The sequence below is a fragment of the Taudactylus pleione genome, unplaced genomic scaffold, assembly GCF_031769625.1.
Source record: "Taudactylus pleione unplaced genomic scaffold, aTauple2 ptg000327l, whole genome shotgun sequence".
In the NCBI taxonomy this organism is placed as follows: Eukaryota; Metazoa; Chordata; class Amphibia; order Anura; family Myobatrachidae; genus Taudactylus; species Taudactylus pleione.
In genome coordinates, this window is record NW_028284728.1 from 7,446,177 (window position 1) to 7,466,135 (window position 19,959).

General features: G+C 47.6%; 1 protein-coding gene across 3 annotated transcripts in view; it reads left to right on the plus strand.

The window, feature by feature from the left end:
* The window catches only part of RUNX1 (RUNX family transcription factor 1), a 104,978-nt gene that overhangs the window by 39,616 nt on the left and 45,403 nt on the right, over nt 1–19,959 (plus strand). For 2 of the 3 annotated variants that reach the window (XM_088443169.1, XM_088443170.1), the window contains one exon: nt 18,252–18,443. The exons of the other annotated variant lie outside the window; for it this stretch is intronic. In XM_088443169.1, the coding sequence (XP_088299295.1) occupies nt 18,252–18,443 (192 nt within the window). The remainder of the gene's footprint in view (nt 1–18,251; nt 18,444–19,959) is intronic. 3 annotated transcript variants of the gene reach the window in all.

Below are 19,959 nucleotides of genomic sequence, written 5' to 3' on the forward strand. Positions count from 1 at the left end.
CTCACCTGCCGTCTCCATAACATACTTTGGTTTAATACATAGACAGGCTGCAGTCAGAGCTTATTTTAGTAAGAGTGCTGCATTCATCTTGTACTTCCCCGGACTCCGGTAATGCAAGTTAGCGCTTATGTCCTTATGAAGTATCGTAGGATTTCTGCAAATCGTGATGTTTTTATTAAACACCGGTTTAGCCAATCTCTGTTAATCAAAACATAACTTTTATACCTAAACTCCGGGTCTGACCCGGAGGTTGGAACAGGGGAGCTCATTCAGACCCGCTCGCTAGATGCGTTGGCTCGCTAGATGCGTATGCAAATTTGGGAAGGCAGGCGATCGCACGGCAGTGTATTAGCACGCCCACTATGTCTTGCCGTGCGATCACTCTGTGTATGCAGACTCGCACCCACCAGCCTGTCTTAAGACGCTCACTTGCGCATCTCCAGGAAGTTTATGCAACCATCGGTACCATCGAGCACCATCGGATGCAATCGCAACGCTTGTGGTTGACCCTACCCTACCGCAAGCACTACGAGCAGTGTATAAACCAGCCAGGTGACGTGTACTATGACGCTGCCTGTTAATTATACACGCCTCTGAAATGGTGTTGAGACGCTCAGGCACGCCTGCATTCACACCTCCACTCCCCCCAGGGGCGTCTTAAGAGAGGAGGGGGCCGTGGCGGCCATTTTTCCGGCGTTCTGTGCATGCGCAGTAGAGTCTGGGCACACTCTAGTGCCCGGAGTCTACTGCGCATGCACAGAACATCGGAAAAATGGCTGCGGCGGCCATTTTCCGGTGTTCTGAGCAGCGCAGACACCCGATGTGGGACCACGGACAGATAAGTCTAAAATAATATGGATGCAGTGTGTGCGAGGCCCCCGGGGGGCCCTTGTGCCCCGCACACACTGCACCCATTATAGATATGCCACTGACTCCCCCGTTTTTAATGGCCAGCCTCTGTCACCACCCACACACGGCCTCTCCAGTCACTCACTCTGCTGGGCAGTCTATACGCAGCTTCACGATTTCTCGCACTGGTTCGCGCACTGCGATGCGTATGCATGCACTCAATGCGAAAATCATCTGGCTACGAGCGGGTCTGAATCAGGTCCAGGGTTCCACATCGGATCAGACCCAGAATTTAGCCAGCACCGACCCAGTATATTCCCACGTCGGCGCCGTTCACACCGGAGCCGGGTCTGCAGTGACCCGGCTCTTCCGGCGTGGAAGTGGACGCTTGGAGATGACGTCATCTCCTAGCGCCACTGAAGCCGGCCATCGTCCGGCATGCGGCGCGCTCCAAGTCATCGTGACCCAGATCGCGCCGTTTACACTGCAGGGTTTCATGGGTAATTCCCGCGTTAAACCCTGCAAGTTACCTGGGTTGGATTACCGGGTCACTCCACCCGGGAATCAAACCCTGTCCCCTTTTACACCAAGGAGCTACCCGGGTTATCCCTGCAGTAATCCGGGTTTTAGCTCTGGTGTAAATTGGGTATGATAGTAATTTGGGCAGGTGGTCCGGTGATAGTGCTAGGCATAGCATTGTGTGTATTATGTAATGAACAAAATGTTCCATAAAGTTGTTCAAAGGAATTGTTACTTAAAACAACACAGCACAGGTGCTGTAACCTGTAGCAACCAATTTTCTAAACCATATTTGTCTAGGTCCAATGAGCAAAGTCAAGGGGTAGCGCCTCAGTGATGTCAGCGATGCCGAGTGGTTTGATAGGGTTACAGTCTCCACATGGCCTCCTCTACCTTGACCTGTACTTACCACATGCTCTTTAAACTACGATGACAGTAATATGCTATCAAACACAATATGCTACACGCAATTAAAGGCAATAAAAAGTAACTCAACAGCCCTGTGAAGTCAGACTCTAGTTATGATGACCATGAACCAATTACTAAACAATAGCTACAAAACTAAACTGCCACAAACCATTGATTTAGTTAATATGTTACAGTTCATCAGCCCTTTATTTAAAGAAGAAAAAAAAAGAAAAAGAAAACAGATTGTTAATTATTGCCCAGAGATCTGAAGAACACAGGTATAAAATAGCACAAAAATGATTCCTTCTGGGGAGAATTACAATGAAAAACATCTTTTCTGGAATTTTAAGTATGTAATATAAGGGAAAGTTTTTAAGGGGTCTATTTACTAAGCAGTGTTAGGAGAAGTGAAGAGTGAAAAGTGATAAGGTGCCAGCCAATCAGCTCCCAACTGCCATTTTTCAAACACAGCCTGTGAGATGACAGTTGGGAGCTGATTGGCTGGCACCTTATCATTTTTCACTTCTCCTAACACTGCTTAGTAAATAGACCCCTAAATCTTTTTACTTGTTCTTGGAGGCTATTTAGCCGTGGCTACTGATATGGCCAAGCCTCCAGCGCAGCTTGACTAGGAATAGGACATATTTTGCTAGGCCCCTGATTTTAGAGCCAGTGTGTATCTGAGAATGTGTTGGACCTCTGGCATGCTCCGGGCATTGTAGTAACCCCCTTGTTGTGGGGCCCACGGGGATATTAAAAACACTGGATAAGTGACAGTCAGTATTTTAGGCGCGCTCCTAACCATTGGCGCCCTTCGTTTGATTAACGATAGCGCCAGCCCAGTGTGCATGCCGTGCTCATGTTTATATTTTGGGACTAGTTATAACTCAAGATGTTACAATTATGTACATGCTTATTGTATCCATGGCACCTCTATACTCTATGTCTAAAGCTGGGTACACATTAGACGATTTTTAAAAATGATTTGTCGTTTTCTGATGGATCGGAACGACAAGTCGTTCAAATCGTCCAGTGTGTACGCACTATGCGCGCTCCGCAGCGTCTTCCGTCCATCGCATCTTCAGATCTGCCGTGTAAAGATGTGACTGACGATCCCATGCATTTGGATGTGGCGGGGGGGAGGACATATTGTGTGGTCATTCGCCAAATCGTGTGGTGTGTACGGACCGCACGATATACCGCCCGTTGCATCTGCCGTAGTCAGGAAGTCGACGGTCTAAGGGAGAGATTTAATAAAGCTTGGAGAGAGCTAAAATTGGAGATAACTAGCACCAACCAATCAGCTCCTAACTGTCATTTTTGAAACAGCCTGTAAAGTGACAGTTAGGAGCTGATTGGTTGGTGCTATTTATCTCCAATTTTATCTCTCTCCAATCTTTATTAAATCTCCCCCTAAATGCCGACCGCCGGCTTCCCGACTGTCTAATCCCGGCAAGGCACTAAAGACTGTCATTAGACCTATGCCGGGAGCCCGACGCCCGGCATACCGAACGAAGGTAAGCCAGGCGCAGACAGCCGCGCGGAGGGTGAGGGTTAGGTTTTAGGGCTCCCGGGAGGACTTAGGGTTAGGCACCGCCCCGGGGGGTTAGGTTTAGGCTAGGGGAAGGGGGGTTAGGGTTAGGCACCCTCGGGGGTGAGGTTAGAGTTAGGCACCCCACCGGTTTAGGCTGCGAGGAAGGGGGGGGTAGGTTTAGGCACTTAGAGGGGGGTTAGGGTTAGGCACTAGGGGGGGAGGTTAGGCTTAGGCACCCCTAAAGGAGGGTTAGGGTAGGGAATTAGGTTAGCGGTACTTATCTTAATTAGAGATCGGGATCTTCACCCCTGTCGGGCTTCCGTTGTCGGGATTTGAACCGCCGGCCATGTGGCCAACGGTAATACCTACTACACCCGGGTACACAGGTCGTCTAGTACCCAGAATAAGCATGACAGAGAGGGAGGATCTGTGAGCACCAATCTCCTATGTTCTGGAACCTTTTAACTAAATGGTCTTTATTTGCACAGCGTCTAAGCCCATCTGTCTCTTTTTTTGTTTTTATGTGCAGACATAGATATAACAGACAAAGGGAGCCGTACAAAGGAAAATTGTCCCTCTATACCGCCTTCCAATTTAAATCCTTTTAGCCCTGTCCAAGCAGAGAACATTTGATGTGTGTCATTGCGTCGCAAACATCATCTTCCGAGTGAGAGCAAAGTAATGGTGCTTGTCTTCAGGCGGGTGGAAACGGGGTCACACTGTAGGGACTTTGAGTGAAAGTTCATATAACACAGACCCCCTGAGCTGTGTGTGTCCTCCTGTGTGACACAGACACATTGCAGCATGAGCCCTGTTGTGAGTCACAGCACAGAACACAGGTAACCGGAGAAAGGCTGCGTCTCCGTGGGTGGCTCCAAGACTTGTTCCTTCGTTTCACCTCTCAGCAATTATTGTGTACTTAATAAGTATGTGTAAGTCATATAGAAAAAAAAAAGAGCAGTAAGGACAAAAACAGTGCACTAATCCTCACTGAGCGCATTACCTATCCGGCAGCTTAACCCCGACACTGCCGGAGGAGAAAGTCTTGCTTCTCCGCCCCCGCAGCGAGGAGGTTTTAACGGCGACATAACTCAACCTGTAGCTCGCCAGCTGTTGTGTAACTACAAGTCCCAGCATGCCCTCTCAGCCCAGGAATATTAACTATAAGTGCTCTTTAATTATAGCGGCATGCTATATAAACAAAACGATCCTTCCCGGTGAATCCCCGGGCTTAGAACACAGAACAGAGCGTAAGAGCAGGCCCGCGGAATGTTAATTTTACGCTGTACCCACCACAGTAACCTCTAATCTACTATAATAACTGACTGCGAGAACCGTGACCGTCCTCCAATCTGCTGTTCTACCACAGTGCGGCTTTTTGTGTTTTGTTTTTATTTAGTTTTTTTAAATTCCAGCACAAAAAAAAATAAAAACATTCCCTGCCATCCACAAGGCTTGGTAGTCATACTCTGTGGCGCTGTATGCAGCAACGCCTTTTTAAAGCGATGAGTCAAGCGCCGAATGCAGATCTAAGTTGGTGCTGTTTATCAAAATGGTTTGCTGACTACTCACCAGTCATCAGCTACATTATCTTTTAATCTTCTTTAATAGCGCTCTGGAATGCTCTTGAGTAGAACAGGCATCAGGGGAGAGATATATGTGGAAAAAATAAACAAGTGCTGTTACAGTAAGGGGTGGTGGTACTGTGATATAGATCCTTATCCTTCCATCTTTTTTCCCCCTCAAGAGTTTTTTTTTTTTTTTTTTTTTTTTTTACAAATGTTCCTTAGCAATCAGAACTTAAAAATGGAAGATAAAAATGGTGGACGGTTTTTATGAGGGAATTAATGAAACAGTGTTACCTGATCCTAGCATGGCACTTAGCAGTTACGTAAATGGCAGATAATGTGCGTTTTTGGCATGCTATATGATCTTAGCTCTCGTTAATCCCCGCTGGTAACACCTTAATTCCCCATTGTCTTCTGTCTTTGTATTTATTGTGATTGTTTGCAGCAGGGGATTTTTTTTTTCTGTATTATGTGGGGTCTGATTTTAAAAGTGTAGTGGAAAAACCATTACAAACCAGACTCTGGTCGGTTTAGTGTGTTCACAGTTTTTATCTCCCCAGGGGGCGCTGGGGGGGGGGCAATTTGAGTGTTCTTGTATTAAGGGCCTGATTCAGCAAGGATCGCAACTGCTAATAGCATGCAATCATCCGATTGTTGTGTACTGCGCATGCGCGAAGCGGCCACTGCGATCGCAGAGTGTATGACAGGAAGTGTCATTTTTGGGGGGTGTGGGCAGAGAAACGCAGGCGTGCCAGTGCGTTCGAGCACCGCTGCAGGGGCGTACATAAATTAGCCGCTGCAATGCCTTACACAGATTGTGTACTCAGCGTGCACTGAGGTTAGCAATTCCTGCGTAAGGTCAGAGCTTGTGCCAGTGTGCGTGGGGCAGTGATGTTACTCTATTGTACCAATGGTTTTGTAGTTTTGCTAAACATTACGGATGTGTGTAAGGTAAAGTGGGCGTCCTTATGTTATGCTGCGAAGCCATGGCGATCGCAATGGATTAGCATACTATCGCAGTGAGACTGCGTGCGCAATCGCTATTGCAATCGCAGTTGCGATTGGTAGTGAATCAGGCCCCATATTTGCAGGGACTATTTTAGCGAGGTTAGGGCTGTTTTCCAGTGAGGAGCTGACACTGGCCCTGATTCAGAGCCGGACGCTCTGATAGAGCGCGCGCTCTGAACCAGGCCGTCTTTTTTTTTTTTATGGAGCGTTCTCCTGGCTGCTCGCATTGCTGTGGGTTGCCACCGGGCTTGCGACTAGACCCTTGCGGTAGGGTCTCGTGGCCGCAAGCCCCAGAGAGCTTTCGGCTCAAACAGAGCCGAAAGCTCTCCCACTAACATCACTTGTGATGTCAGTGGGGCCGCCCCCAAACGGTACTGTCTGGGCAGTACCTCTGTCTGGGCCGCCACCCCCCCCCAACCCGCCCACCAAAGGGGGCGTGCTGTCACTCAACATTGACAGCACGCCCCCTTTGGTGCGAGACCCGGAGCGACGGATTGCCCGTCGCTATCCGGGTCTCGCCTATGCGCACGACGGAACCGGCTCCGTCGTGCGCATGCTCTCTGGGCCACCATCGACCCGGTTGCGAGCGCTCAGCGCTTGCGACCAGGTCTGAATCAGGCCCACTGTGCGTGCAGTGCGTGGGTACCGTGCAGACACCATTACTGTTGCGTACAGTCTAATAATGTAAATAAATCGCCTGACCATTCTCTGCAGTCGTACGTCAGTTTGCAGTGGAAAGTAAAGCCCAGATTTCTGCTTTCTGTACCACTACTGGGAAAATGCATTAAAATATATTAAAACATAAATGCATTGAAAAAACGCTGATGAAACTTGTATTAATATATGCTGAAAAAGTTACATTACAGCGGCAGTCCCACATAGAAGGTTATTTTTTGTTTTGACTTTTTTAATAGTAAGTACTGTTTAAGCATGGCCCGACACCCATTTTTAGTTGTCTTCCCACAGATCATTATCTCTTTTTCAAAATCTCTCTGGAAGGAAGACAAGTATGGCTCACAGATTTTCAGTATGTGATGTTATGACAGAGAAAGATGGGGAGGATTTTACAGTGCAGACTGAATTCCGAAACCTCTGCAAAGTCTATTTGCTCTATGTCATGTGCCATGTGACTGTGGTTGCCATGGTAGTCACATGACACTGGAAACTATGTAGAAGTATACATCATTAAAAACAAACCATGGATAAAAGGCAAATAGGGATTCCTGTTACTGATGGTTTAATCTACAACCAACAGTAATAACATCTTGGGGCATGGTCTATCCATAATGCAGGATTGATCTCGTTCTGTGAAAAGGCTGGAATATATTTAAATGGAAATATATACTCCAACACATGCATTAAAAATGTAAATATGTACGATTTTACTGAACAATGTTTCCTTGAAATTAGTTTATTTTTCCTTCATTGGTGCTGCTCTCAGCTCCTTGGCGGTGCCGGTTTATATTAAGGACGCCTGTAACGAAAACCACTAGGCATATAATATTTGCACTTCATTACAATGCACACCAGACCATATAACACGGCCTCAGTCTTGTTTTCCATTGTCAAAATGCTTGTGGTTTGGGCACAGCACCAGTTCTCCTGTTGTTCTTACACCGGATTTCTGTGTCACAACCTTAACATATAAACCAGCGGTAAGGTTCAGCGGCCCTGATGCGTCTGGCGTGCTTATTCTTAAGCCACCGTGCCGCAGACTCCTCTCCAAAATCTGCTGTAGCTATCTGCACAATCAAGCCGCAAACAGCTCCTCCTGACCGCACAGCTTCCCTGCTGAAAGCTAATACTGCTCGATTCATTCTGTGCAGCCTGTGTACAGCCAAGGAAAACAGTCCAAAGAATAACCCGCTTGTATGCTGTTTGGAAAGATCTCAGAGGCCTTGTTTTCATTATATCATACAGTAGCTCACTATATATCTCCTCCACAGCTGCGGAGACAACCTTGAATCGGCTTAAGTGCTACAAAGGCAGGTATAAACACCAGCACTTGGAAGTCTATGAGCCATCGAGAAGAATGTATACTTCTTGTAAAACCCTTGGGGACCCTGCAGAGTGCAGAGACTGTTCCATGTCCTCAGATAGGTGCAGAACGTTTACCTTTTCTGCAGTTTGGGAAATGGCATATCAGGGAGAGCTTTCACCGGCAAATCCTCTGGCAAAAAACAATTGGCGAGTAATATTGATTTGGATTCAGAGGTAAAACGAAGAATTCAAGTCAATCAATGGCCAAGAACTGCCGGAGAAACAGTCAGGTCACTGGCACTTTGTGGCCAGTAACATCCTACATTTTCCCTGGCCATTGATATGCGCAGGAAAATGTGCGATATTGGAGTGCCAAAGTTCGCAGCGATGTGCGCAGTCTTGTTGGGTACGGGATGACGGTGGTCAGAATACCGGCAGCAGCATCCTGACCGTCAAAATCCCGGCACAATTAGGTAAGTGTCCTAACCCCTAACACTACCCCTAACTCACCTTTCCCTGCAGCCTAACCCTGCCTCCCTGTAGCCTAACCCTAACCCCCACCGCAGCCTAACCCTAACCCTCCCCCCAGCAGTCTAATCCTGACTCTCCCCTAGAGTCTAAACGTAACCCTCCCTCCCTGCAGCCTAAACCTAACCCCCCCTCCCTGTAGCCTAACCCTAACCCCCACCGCAGCCTAACCCTAACCCTCCCCCCCGCAGTCTAATACTAACTCTCCCCTAGTGTCTAAACCTAACCCTCCCTCCCTGCAGCCTAAACCTAACCCCCACCGCAGCCTAACCCTCCCTCCCTGCAGCCTAATCCTAACCCCCCCCCGCAGCCTAACCCTAACCCTCCCCCCAGCAGTCTAATCCTGACTCTCCCCTAGTGTCTAAACCTAACCCTCCCTCCCTGCAGCCTAAACCTAACCCCCCACTGCAGCCTAACCCTAACCCTCCCTCCCTGCAGCCTAACCCTATCCCCCCGTAGCCTAACCCTAAACCCCCCAGCTTAACCCTAACCATCCACCTAGTGTTTAACCCCAAACCTAACCCTCCCTCCCCAAGCTTACCCCTAGCCCACCCTCAAGCCTAACCCTCCCCAGCCGTAGCTTGACACTAACCATCCCCCTAGTGCCTAACCCTCACCCTAGCCCTAATACTTACCGTCGAGATGTCAGCGGTTGGGATTCTGGAGCCAGGACTGCTGTCGGAATTCTGGCACCGGTATTCTGACCGCCGGGACGCAGACGGTAAGTACTAGGGTGAACCGCACCGTGAGGATTGAATTGCTGCGGCCTGTGAGGGAGGGGGGGGGGCACACCTGGAGTCAGAATTTTGCTACAGTATCGGGCGTGTGAAAAACCACCAAGGTTGGGAGTTGGCGCCGTGCTGGGATCTTGATAGAGATGAAAGACTTGGTCTCTGTGTCAGTGTTTGCTGATTGTTTTAGGCATCAACCTGTCACACAGATAGAAATTGCTGTATTGTTTCATTGTTACGCACCTACGCCTTTGTGTGTCTGCCTCTCAAATAATTACGCCACAAACAGTGTCCAGAAGGCAGCTTTCCACAATCCGTCATGTGGGAAAATATACATCTCCCGGAAATGAAATCAAAAGGAACTTGGCAAGGCTAAAGTAAAGTAGGGCGCAGCTTTTAACGCTGCCAAAGGCTTGTGTGAAAAGGGCATCGTGGGTCAGGTATCAACAAGACACTTCTATCAACTCTGCAGTTGAAACGTTTGCTGAGGACTCTATAGAAAACGTGGCACCATTTGGTTCAGGAAAAACACATGACAATAGTGTCACCCACAACTTCAAAGTTTTCCGTTGACCACCGAGCCGCAATAGTCAGTATATTTATGTAACATAGAAGTTGGGCAGACCCCCCTCAGCGCAGGTTCTCCTCATCTCCACTTAATTCAGCACTAGAAAAACTGGGATGTAGTTATAATCCCGGCTGTCGGCATACCGTTGCTCAGAATGGCGCCGCCAGAATCTCAACACCAGTCAGAATCCCAGTGCCTGCATTTCTACATTAAGTACTGGGGTTAGGGGGAGGGTTAGGGTCAGGCACTAGGGGGAGGGTTATGGTTATTCACTGAGGGGTGTGGGTTAAATTTAGGTCACGGGGAGGGAGAGGTTAGGGTTAGGCACTGGGGGGAGTGGTTAAGTTTAGGGTGTGGGGGGAGGTTAGGTTTAGGTTCTAGGGGGGTGAGGGTTTGGTTTAGGCATCGCAGAGGGAGGGGGGTAGGGAGAGGGTGAGGATTAATATACTGACCTTCAGGTATCGGTATCCTAACCCTGTCGGGTTGCCGGCGTTGGGATTTTGACCACCTGTACCCATCCCGAAAAACTATTCAGGGTCCGTCATTATTCTGCTGCAGATTAGAAAATAAGAATAATCATTTTGCTCTTTTTGTGCTAGTTTTCTTTACACTCCAACCCTGTCCTACAAACTCTGGGCCTTATTCAGACCAGGTCGCAAGTGCTGAGCGCTCGCAAGCGGGTCGATGGAGGCCCAGAGCGCAATCGCACGACGGAGCCGACTCCGTCGTGCGCATGCGCGAGACCCGGATAGCGACGGGCAATCCGTTGCTCCGGGTCTCGTACCAAAGGGGGCGTGCTGTCGATGTTGAGTGACAGCACACCCCCTTTGGTGGGTGGGCCGGGGGTTGGCAGCCCAGACGGAGTGATGTCAGTGGGAGAGATTTCTGGGGCTTGCGGCCACGAGACCCTACCACAAGGGTCTCGTCGCAAGCCCGATGGTCGCGATGGTCTTGACCATCGCAACCATCATCCTAGCTGCTCGCATTAGCTATGGGTGGGCAGGAGGACGCTCCATTAAAAAACAGACGCCCTGATTCAGAGCGAGCACTCTGTCAGAGCGTCCGGCTCTGAATCAGGGCCTCTAGCCCATGCAGGATTATTGTGCACTTAATAAAGAACGCTGCTTGTGGATACAGTTTATAAACAAGCACTTGCGCCTTTTGGTTCATTTCCAGCATCTCCATTAGATTGTCAGCTCTTGTGAGTAAAAACCTCATACCTTGTCTTTTTTTCCCCCCCTTTGGGCAGGATGTATGAGAAAGATGGCGCTGCCGATCCGGACCAAGCTCCAGACACTTTTGTTTTCCGGAGCTTGGTGTATAAGGCAAATGTGGTCGAACCTCCGAAAACTGCATTTTCTTCGGGTGTGGCTGTATTTTTGTGTTGTAACGTTTCTCTTGAATTGCGCGGAGCTGCGGAAGACGTTGGAGCCAAATAAATTAATAATAACAAATAACTTGTTTGGAAGCACCATCACCCCACTTTGTATGTCATCTTATCCTTGAAGCTACATAGTAATAAAATAAAAAGTTAATGTCGGCCTAGGCTGTAGCCTGAAACGCATTGTGGAACGCATCAGCTTACTGGCTCTAGGCCTGATTCTGAGCTGGGAATAAAGCAATAGAGAGCAGGTAACTGTGCACCTTGGTAACACCATGCTACATTCAGATGGGGCATGCGTGCCGACTTATAAATTCTCCTCCCCAGGAGAAGCCTGTTTGAAAAATGACAGTTAGGAGCTGGTTGCTTGGTACTTTGGGGTCTATTTACTAAGCAGTGTTAGGAGACAGAAGGCCTGATTCAGACCCGGTCGCAAGCACAGAGCGCTCGCAACCGGGTCGATAGTGGCCCACAGCGCATGCGCACAACGGAGACGGCTCCGTCGTGCACACGTGCGAGACCCGGCTAGTGATGGGCAATCCGTCGCTCAGGGTCTCACACCAAAGGGGGCGAGCTGTCGATGTTGAGTGACAGCTCGCCCCCTTTGGTGGGCGGGCCGGGGGAGTGGCTGCCCCAATGGAGGCGTTCCCATGAGAACGTCTGCCGTTTGGGGGCGGCCCCACTGACATCACGAGTGATGTCAGTGGAGAGATTCTGGCTCTGTTAGAGCCGAAATCTCTCAGGGGCTTGCGGCCACGAGACCCTACCACAAGGGTCTCGTCGCAAGCCCGATGGTCTTGACCATCGCGACCATCATCATGGCCGCTCGCTATAGCTGTGGGTGCCAACAGCTATGCGAGAGGCCGCTCCAAAAATAAAAAAGCCCGGCCCTGATTCAGAGCGAGCGCTCTGTCAGAGCGAGCGGCTCTGAATAAGGCCCAGAGTGAAAAGTGATAAGAGAGTGATAAGGTGCCAGCCAATCAGCTCCCAACTGTCATCTCACAGGCTGTGTTTGGAAAATGACAGTTGGGAGCTGATTGGCTGGCGCCTTATCACTTTTCACTTTGTCTCTTAACACTGCTTAGTAAATAGACCCCTTTATCTCCATCCAAGGCTGAGTAAATAGACCCCACAGTCACTTGCTCTTTCTTGCTTTCGTCCCAACTCAGTATCAGGCCCTCTGTCCGTGAGATATTAATAAAACCAAAGTAATCTTTAAACTTTGCCAATAAAACTGGCGAGGTGAAGGTGGCAAAATGCTATCGTTGGAAAGCCACAATTACAGCCATGAAAGGAATTAATATTTACAGTTAATATTAACGTTGAAAAAAGCAAGGGTCTGCCAAAACGCTTTCATTACGTCTCTCTCAACGCTCGGGCATCCCAGCCAGGTGGATATGGGCCAGACTGAATAGTTACGTACGAGTTTATACAGTTTGTTATGCGTCGTGTTTTTCTTTTAACAAAATACATTCCCATCAGAGTGGACGCAGACAGCGTCTCCTCGTGTGTCTGTCGCCATCTGCCGCGAGCACAGTGGGTATCGCAGTAACAGGAATGACCCCGCTTATGGATCAAACTGGGGAAATAATATTATTCTGTCACATGGATTCACGGTACTGTGTGTACGGCAAATTTTTTCGTCAAACAAAACTGCGTTATATGGAGCGTGGTGCTGTGATATCACTGCCCAGCCAATGGAAGAGCGGCACCGCGGCAGCGGCACTAGTAAGTTGCCGCCACCTGCTTTCCTGCCATGTCAGGGGCTGACGCACAGTGTGGGGGGCGCTGCAGAGTCAGTAAAACCACTGGATGTGTGACTTTGTTATAGGCAGCCCCATATCCAGGGCACCTTTTGGTGACTGCCTATGTTCACCTAATGGTAATTCCTGCCCTGCATACATCAATTGAGAAACCATTTATCTTTGGCACTACAAGTCCATGCATGCCCAAACTAACGGAGTTCCATAGAGTAGGTGGTAACAATTTTCCTTCTTGTGGCTTTTCCAGGCATTGCCAGGTTTTTGGGATTTTTTTTCTATCTAGTGTGGGAACAGGCGTTTTCGAACTTCGCTTTTTACAGATCAGTAAACAGTGACGTTATAAATCTTGGTGCGTACAATCCTGGCGACGTTAAAGTGAATAAGGTATGCTGATTTTATCTTGGTGCTCTCAGCTTATACGTATACCGTACATATATTTATTACGGATAAACTGGATCTGGCAGAACGGGTCAATCTGTGAATGTTTTTGCACCTTAACATTTAAGGTATATAAACAAAAACCATTTATCTGCTGACCAGTAGCTCTCATTTTGCGACTAAAGCTGGTTAGCCGGGTAAATCACTCTCACTTATTTCCACCACCGTAATTGTATTTGCAGTAATTCCGTCAGGGCAGGTTCAGTGGCTACAGATAATGCCGGCTCTCAGATGTGCGGGGCAGGCAGCTTTCTATTTCATATTTATTTTATTTTGTGTGTTTATTTTACATGACTCTGGCAGAAGAAGAAGAAGCTGTTAATTATTGCTAAAATCATTCACTGCCGTTCCCAGGTCACAGTACGCCCCTTCCTGACACAAACTTTTATTCTTCTGCAGCTCAGCCATTTAATATATCCAAAACGCAGGAAGCTGCCAGTAGTCTATACATACAGAATGTACAATTTCCAGATTCCTGTTAGGTTAATGTTTGAGTGGCAACGTGTCCTAAAAAAACATGAGAGAGTTTTTCTGCTAGATGGAATTTTTTTTTTCTGAAGGTACTCCCAAATGCTGGCTTCTCTAGGAAAATTGTGTTTTGGGTTTGAATAAATTCCTTCCTGCTGTTTTAGGGGAAACTTCACGTTTCTTATAGGAAGAGCACGAGACAAAGTTGATGCGATACGTTCCGAAGACAGCGAGCTTTTGTGATCGCTCTCGTTTAGGAAAAAGAGTTAGCAAGTGTTAGGACCGTAGCAAGAAGTCAACTACCATAAATAGTGACACAATGTACAGATCTACAGTACCACACTTTGGTTTAATGTTCAAAAGTATAGACGTCACGTCAGGGTTGGACTGGCCCACAGGGGAAAAGGGGAAATCCCCAGTGGGCCCCACTGCCAGTGGGCCCACCCCACCTTTAGGTGTCAGGTTCCAGACCTCAAATTATAGATTGTTACTCAATTAGATGGTCAGTTACCAGGAACACTGATCAGCATGGGGGCTTGGTTCTCTTCTATAGAAACTACACCAAGTTTTGCCCATTGGTTAGCCAAGCATCTGTGGTGGCTGGCCACACCCCCTCTGGTGGATGACCGCACCTTTTTAAGCATGGGCCCCTACCACTGTATTCCCCCGATAGGCCCTTCATGTCCCAGTCCGACACTGCGTCACGTCAAAAGTCCAATGGTGCGGATGGGACTACAGCTCCAGGCCTCCACAAAAAAATAGGCCCATCATCATGGAAGCATGCTGTTGAGCAGCCACCAACTGGCCATACGTTTGGCCAAAAATTATAAGTATTAAAATTGTATTTCTGTTTTCCTCACAAAATGATGCAATTTTTATACTTTAAACATATTTAGAAAGACATTTTGGGCTGATAGTGTAGGAGGTGTACACGCCCACCTAGCATTGGCCACACCCACCTAGCATTGGCCACACCCACACAGCCCTGGTCACACCTCCTCTGCTACTCATTTAGACCCTTGAACATTTTCAGCCCCAGGGCCAGGTGGCCCTTAATCCGGTTCAGCCTATTACTACCATAGCACACCTCTCAACTTTAATACATGAGGAGAACATTGCGTGTTTGCACAATAGGGGGTGTGGTCACACATGCGGTCACACATCACATGCATGAGGCCATTTACCCATTGGTCTGACCGGCTTGACCGCCCCCATCTTAGTTCTAAGCCGCCAGTTGTTAGATTTTGTATTCTGTATTTTATCTTAAGAGAAAAAAAATCAGGATGGTGATTTGTGGAAATGTGGATTTTTCAGCAAATCTTCTGTTTGTCAAACTGCAGGAAAAATAAACCAAAAAAAATTCCTAAACAAATCTGTGAATCTACCCAATATCTGGACTAGGTGATTTCAATGTTGAGCGAAATAAAATTATGTATCGTTTCGATAATGCAGAATCTGCAAAAGAACCTACCCACATCCCGTCCGTATTTCTTGCGCGAGTTGAAATAAATTGATTAACGGAGGGCGATGAAAATGATAGACACGAGCTCTCTGCGCATTAACGCCTCTTTTCCCTCCGAACTATTAATGAAACTTTTGGCAAATCAGCGACAAGAATTGTGCTCAGTACTTTCTAATTAGCAATGCAGCCTTAGGGCCTGATTCAGACCCGCTCGCTCTCAGCATATGGAAATTCAGCTAAGTGATGTCAAGGCAGCCGCTCGCAGGGCAAGGCATAAGCACGCCCACTATGTCTTGGCGAGCGATCACTTTGTGCTTACAGCCGCCCACTAGCGTACGTCATCTCCAGGAAGTATATACAAACATCGGGTTCCATCGGATCTGACCGCAGCGCTTGCGGTTGACTGTACCCTACCGCAAGCACTTCAGTGTATTATTCAACCAGGTGACGTGCACTATGACGCTGCCGGTTAATTATGCACACCCCAGAAACGGCGTTGAAACACTCTGGCACGCTTGCGTCCGCAACCCCACTCCCCCCCGTTACTACTGGCCTGCCCCTGTTACCACCCACAAACGGCTTCTCCTGTCACTCGCTCCACTGGTCTGTCTTTGCAGGGCGAGCGAGCACATTCTGATCGCTCGTACTAGTTTGCGCACACGCACTGCGAACTAATGGCATGCGCACATTAGCGAACATCCTCTGCAACGAGCGGCTGCTTGCTAGCGAGCTGCTCTGAATCAGGCCCTTAATCCTTAAGTACAGAAGGATGATACTTAAAATAGGTTGTATTAACAGACAACTAACATATGTAAACAGCTTGCGTGACTCAATGTGTTTGCATTCAAGTCCACTGTCATGAACCGGGGAGCTAAACAGAGGCCGAAGATTTGCATACTTGACAAGTTAAGGAGCTCCAGCCGTGGTTGTCCTGCCAAAGTAAAAAAAAAATGTGAATATATATTTTTGTTTTCAAACTGCACAAGCGTCTTTCCCCCCCAGATAAAATCATTGCATTAAAGCTGGCTCCATTTCTCAGTGCAGCGTGAAATGTGATACAGTGCTGCGTTCGCCAGAGGAAGAGAGAGCCGGACCCTCAGATCCCCAGCCCCAATAAAAGTTTACACATACTTTTATTTTAGAAATTGTAGCAACTGGAAATTTTGCTTTTGAAATGCAAATTTGGGACAGCTGGAAAATATTATCCCGCTCCTTGCTGAAAAAAAAAAAAAGTCTTGTGGGAAGGAAAACAAGACAATGATATTGTGATGTGATGTAGCGGAGGCTTTTTCTGTAGGAGAATATAAATATAGGAAATATATATGTATCACTTGTTATTAAAGGGGCATTATGTCTAGGAATTGATCTAGTATAATGCACAAAGATTTATGGACCTTTGCTCCAAAAAATTCCCATTACTATCCTTTATTTATGGATCTCGCTAACATTGTGAGATCCATAAATAAATTAAAATCTTGCTCATACCTTATAAATATTTAGTCATGTAAATTCGAGGCAAAACAGGCCCCATCAGATCTGCCACATTGGGATGGAACTTCACCTATTTCGGGGTTCACCATTTGCCAAAATCAGGTCAGCTAGGAGGGGTATGTATGTAGTCAGGAAGCCGGCGGTCGAAATACTGACCGCCGGCTTCTCGACTGTGAAATCCCGGCATGGGACTACTGATAGGCGTCTAAATACTGATGCCTATCATCAGCCCCAGCCGAAATCCCGACGCCCAGCATACCGAACGTAGGTAAGCCGGGCGTCAGGATCTGTTAGCCGCGGGGGGGGTTAGGTTTAGGGATTCCCGGGGGGGGCTTAGGCTAGGGGAAGGGAGGGTTCGGGTCAGGCACCACCGGGGGGAGGTTAGGGTTAAGCACCCCTAAGGGAGGGGGGGAGAGGGGAGGGTTAGGATACTTATCAGGCACCGTCGGGATCTTCATCAGCCAAACTTCCGGCGGTATTTCATCCGCCGGACTTAGGTCAGACGGAGTCAGACTTGGAGGTATATATGCAGGTTCCTTCCAATACTTTTTTTTTCCCAGTAAGGCTTACTGGCATCATATATGAATTGCATAGGAAAAAACACAGCCTCCCCCCCCATATAAAGCACAGTCTTATTGGAAATATATTCTTATAAAGTGCATTGATGTGATGTGTCTTTTTGCTAATGAATGACAGGTCAGCTTTTCCTGTATAACATGAATTGTTCCAATTTTGTTCCGTACAATGGATGTAATTAGAAGTCTGATAATATCATTAAAAAAAGTTATCTGTCAATCAGGCATTTAGTTTATATTGATACCCTAAATCAGAGGTTCCCAAACGCGGTCCTCAAGGCTCCCCAACAGTTCAGGTTTTAGTGATAGCCATGGTAAAGCACAGGTGGCTAAATCAAATTGACTGAGGTACTAATTATGTGCTCAACCATGGATATCTCTAAAACATGAACTGTTGGGGAACCTCTGCCCTAAATCATAAAAGGTATCGGGGGGCACTTGCTAAGCTACACCAACGGCAGTCAGGATAGGAATACTTAACACTACTTCACATGTCACAGTAAATTACAGATGTGTCCACATACATATTCCTTGTGCGTGACTCGGTAGCGCCGAGTGTCTTTTTGTGCAGCGTTTCCCCTTCCAATGCGTCTTATTCACAAAGCGATTAAAGCTTCTGTTGATTCAGATGATATGCGGCATGCTAATAGTCTGTGTGCGACTGCGGCTGTATCTTCATGCTAAACGCTACGTTACAGTGTCACAGCTGCTGACACTGTAACGTAGCATTTCGTATGCAGATACACCCGCAGTGACAGAGGCTTGTGCATCCTCTTCGCATCGCTTTGCGAATAAGACGCATTTGAAGGGGCAACGTAGCAGGAAAAGACACTATATGCTACCGAGTCACACGCCGCTAACGCTTTATGTTTAATGCGACTTGTAGGGCGCACGGAGGTAAGATGTATGTGGACACATCTGTATGGCCGTATGTATACCGCCCGGTCTGATTTGTCTCCTCCCCTCTTGCTATTTAACAGGACATCGCCAGAAATTAGACGAGCAGACTAAGCCCGGCAGCTTGTCGTTTTCTGAGCGGCTGAGTGAACTGGAACAGTTACGACGGACGGCGATGAGGGTCAGCCCACACCACCCAGCTCCCACTCCCAACCCACGTGGATCTCTAAACCACTCCACGGCGTTCAATCCTCAGGCGCAGAGTCAGATACAGGGTGAGTGCGCTGCCACGGCAGACCCTCCATGTCACCCACTTCCTCTAATACTTAACGAGCCCCCCAAAAAATGTGCTGGTGTTTAATATTATTTTTATGCCGGTGGTTAAGTTGCATGCCGGTGTGTGGAGCACAAAGTCTCAGGAGTACCTATATATAGGGGAGATCTATCAAACCTTTGAAAAAGGACTAGTGGTAACCAATCAGATTGTAGCTGTTATTTATCCAACACATCCTGTAACATGATAGCCAAAATCTGATTGGTTGCTATGGGCAACACCTCCACTGGTCCTTCTTAGAAGGTTTGCTAAATCTGCCCCTAGTATATAGTAAGAGAGAGCAATTTGGGTTGGCTGTTGTAGTCCTGACATAGGTCACATGATGGCTGTGTGTATGTAGACAGGTTCCTTCACAGCAGGTTGCTCTAGTACGTTGATGGGTTGTTTGTTTCATTAAATCTGAGGCGCTCAGGTAGTTTATATCGCTCATATGTTTAATAAATTATGGACCCTGGCACCTTAAAGTGGGCTTGTCACCCACATATGCATTCCTGAGGCACGAGGCACGTTTTATGAAAGCAATGTTTGTCTCCCACGGCAAACTCTGGGCCTGATTCAGAGCTGGACGCTATTTGCGCTCGCTCGGTCAGAAAAAGGGGCCGGATATTTAAATTGAGCGCACGCTCTTTGCGGTCTGTTGACGCCTCTATGTGTGAGCGAACGAACGAAACATGCGCTCGCTATTTTGTAAAGACGCCCCCTGGCCGCTAGCATCATACGTCATCTCCGCTATTTATTTGATTAATCGAGTACATCGAAAGTCATCTGAACTGCTCGCAGTGCTTGTGGTAGGTTTATCCTACCGCAATCATGCGAACAGTTCAGGCGAAGAGACAACCAAGTGACGCGGTCGATGACGCTGCTTTGTTAATTATGCACACCCTTAAAACGCCCGTTTTGACCTTTAGGCACGCCTGCGTTCGGATCTCCACTCCCCGTTTTCAAGCACCTTCCCCTGTTACCACCCACAAACGCCTCATCCTGTCACTCAAATTAGCAGGCACTCGCTATTTGGCTCGATTTCCGATCGCACTGACTGGTTGGCGCATGCACATTACGACCCATACGCATGCGCACTTGTCCGAACATCGCTCGGAGCGAACGAGCGGCCGCTTACGATCGGCTCTTAATCAGGCCCTCTGCCCTTATACAAGCTCTATAATTCCCAGCGCTGGTTATATGTATTAACAATTTTGATAGTATTTTCTTTGCTTACATACATTTCATATTGAAAATAAACTTTTTTTTTTTTTAAGGTATTTTCATGGAAAAAAAAACAATTATTTGGTTTTTTTTGAGCTGAGCATTTAGGCATGAGACGTTTTCAAAATATTGTGTCGATCTTCTGCGTTTCCACGTAAAAACCCCAGAATGGGCACTTAAAATGTTTGCAGCGGTCTTTAAATCCGATCCTGACGGGGATTGCAGCCGCTGCGCACAGAGCTGAACAGGTGACA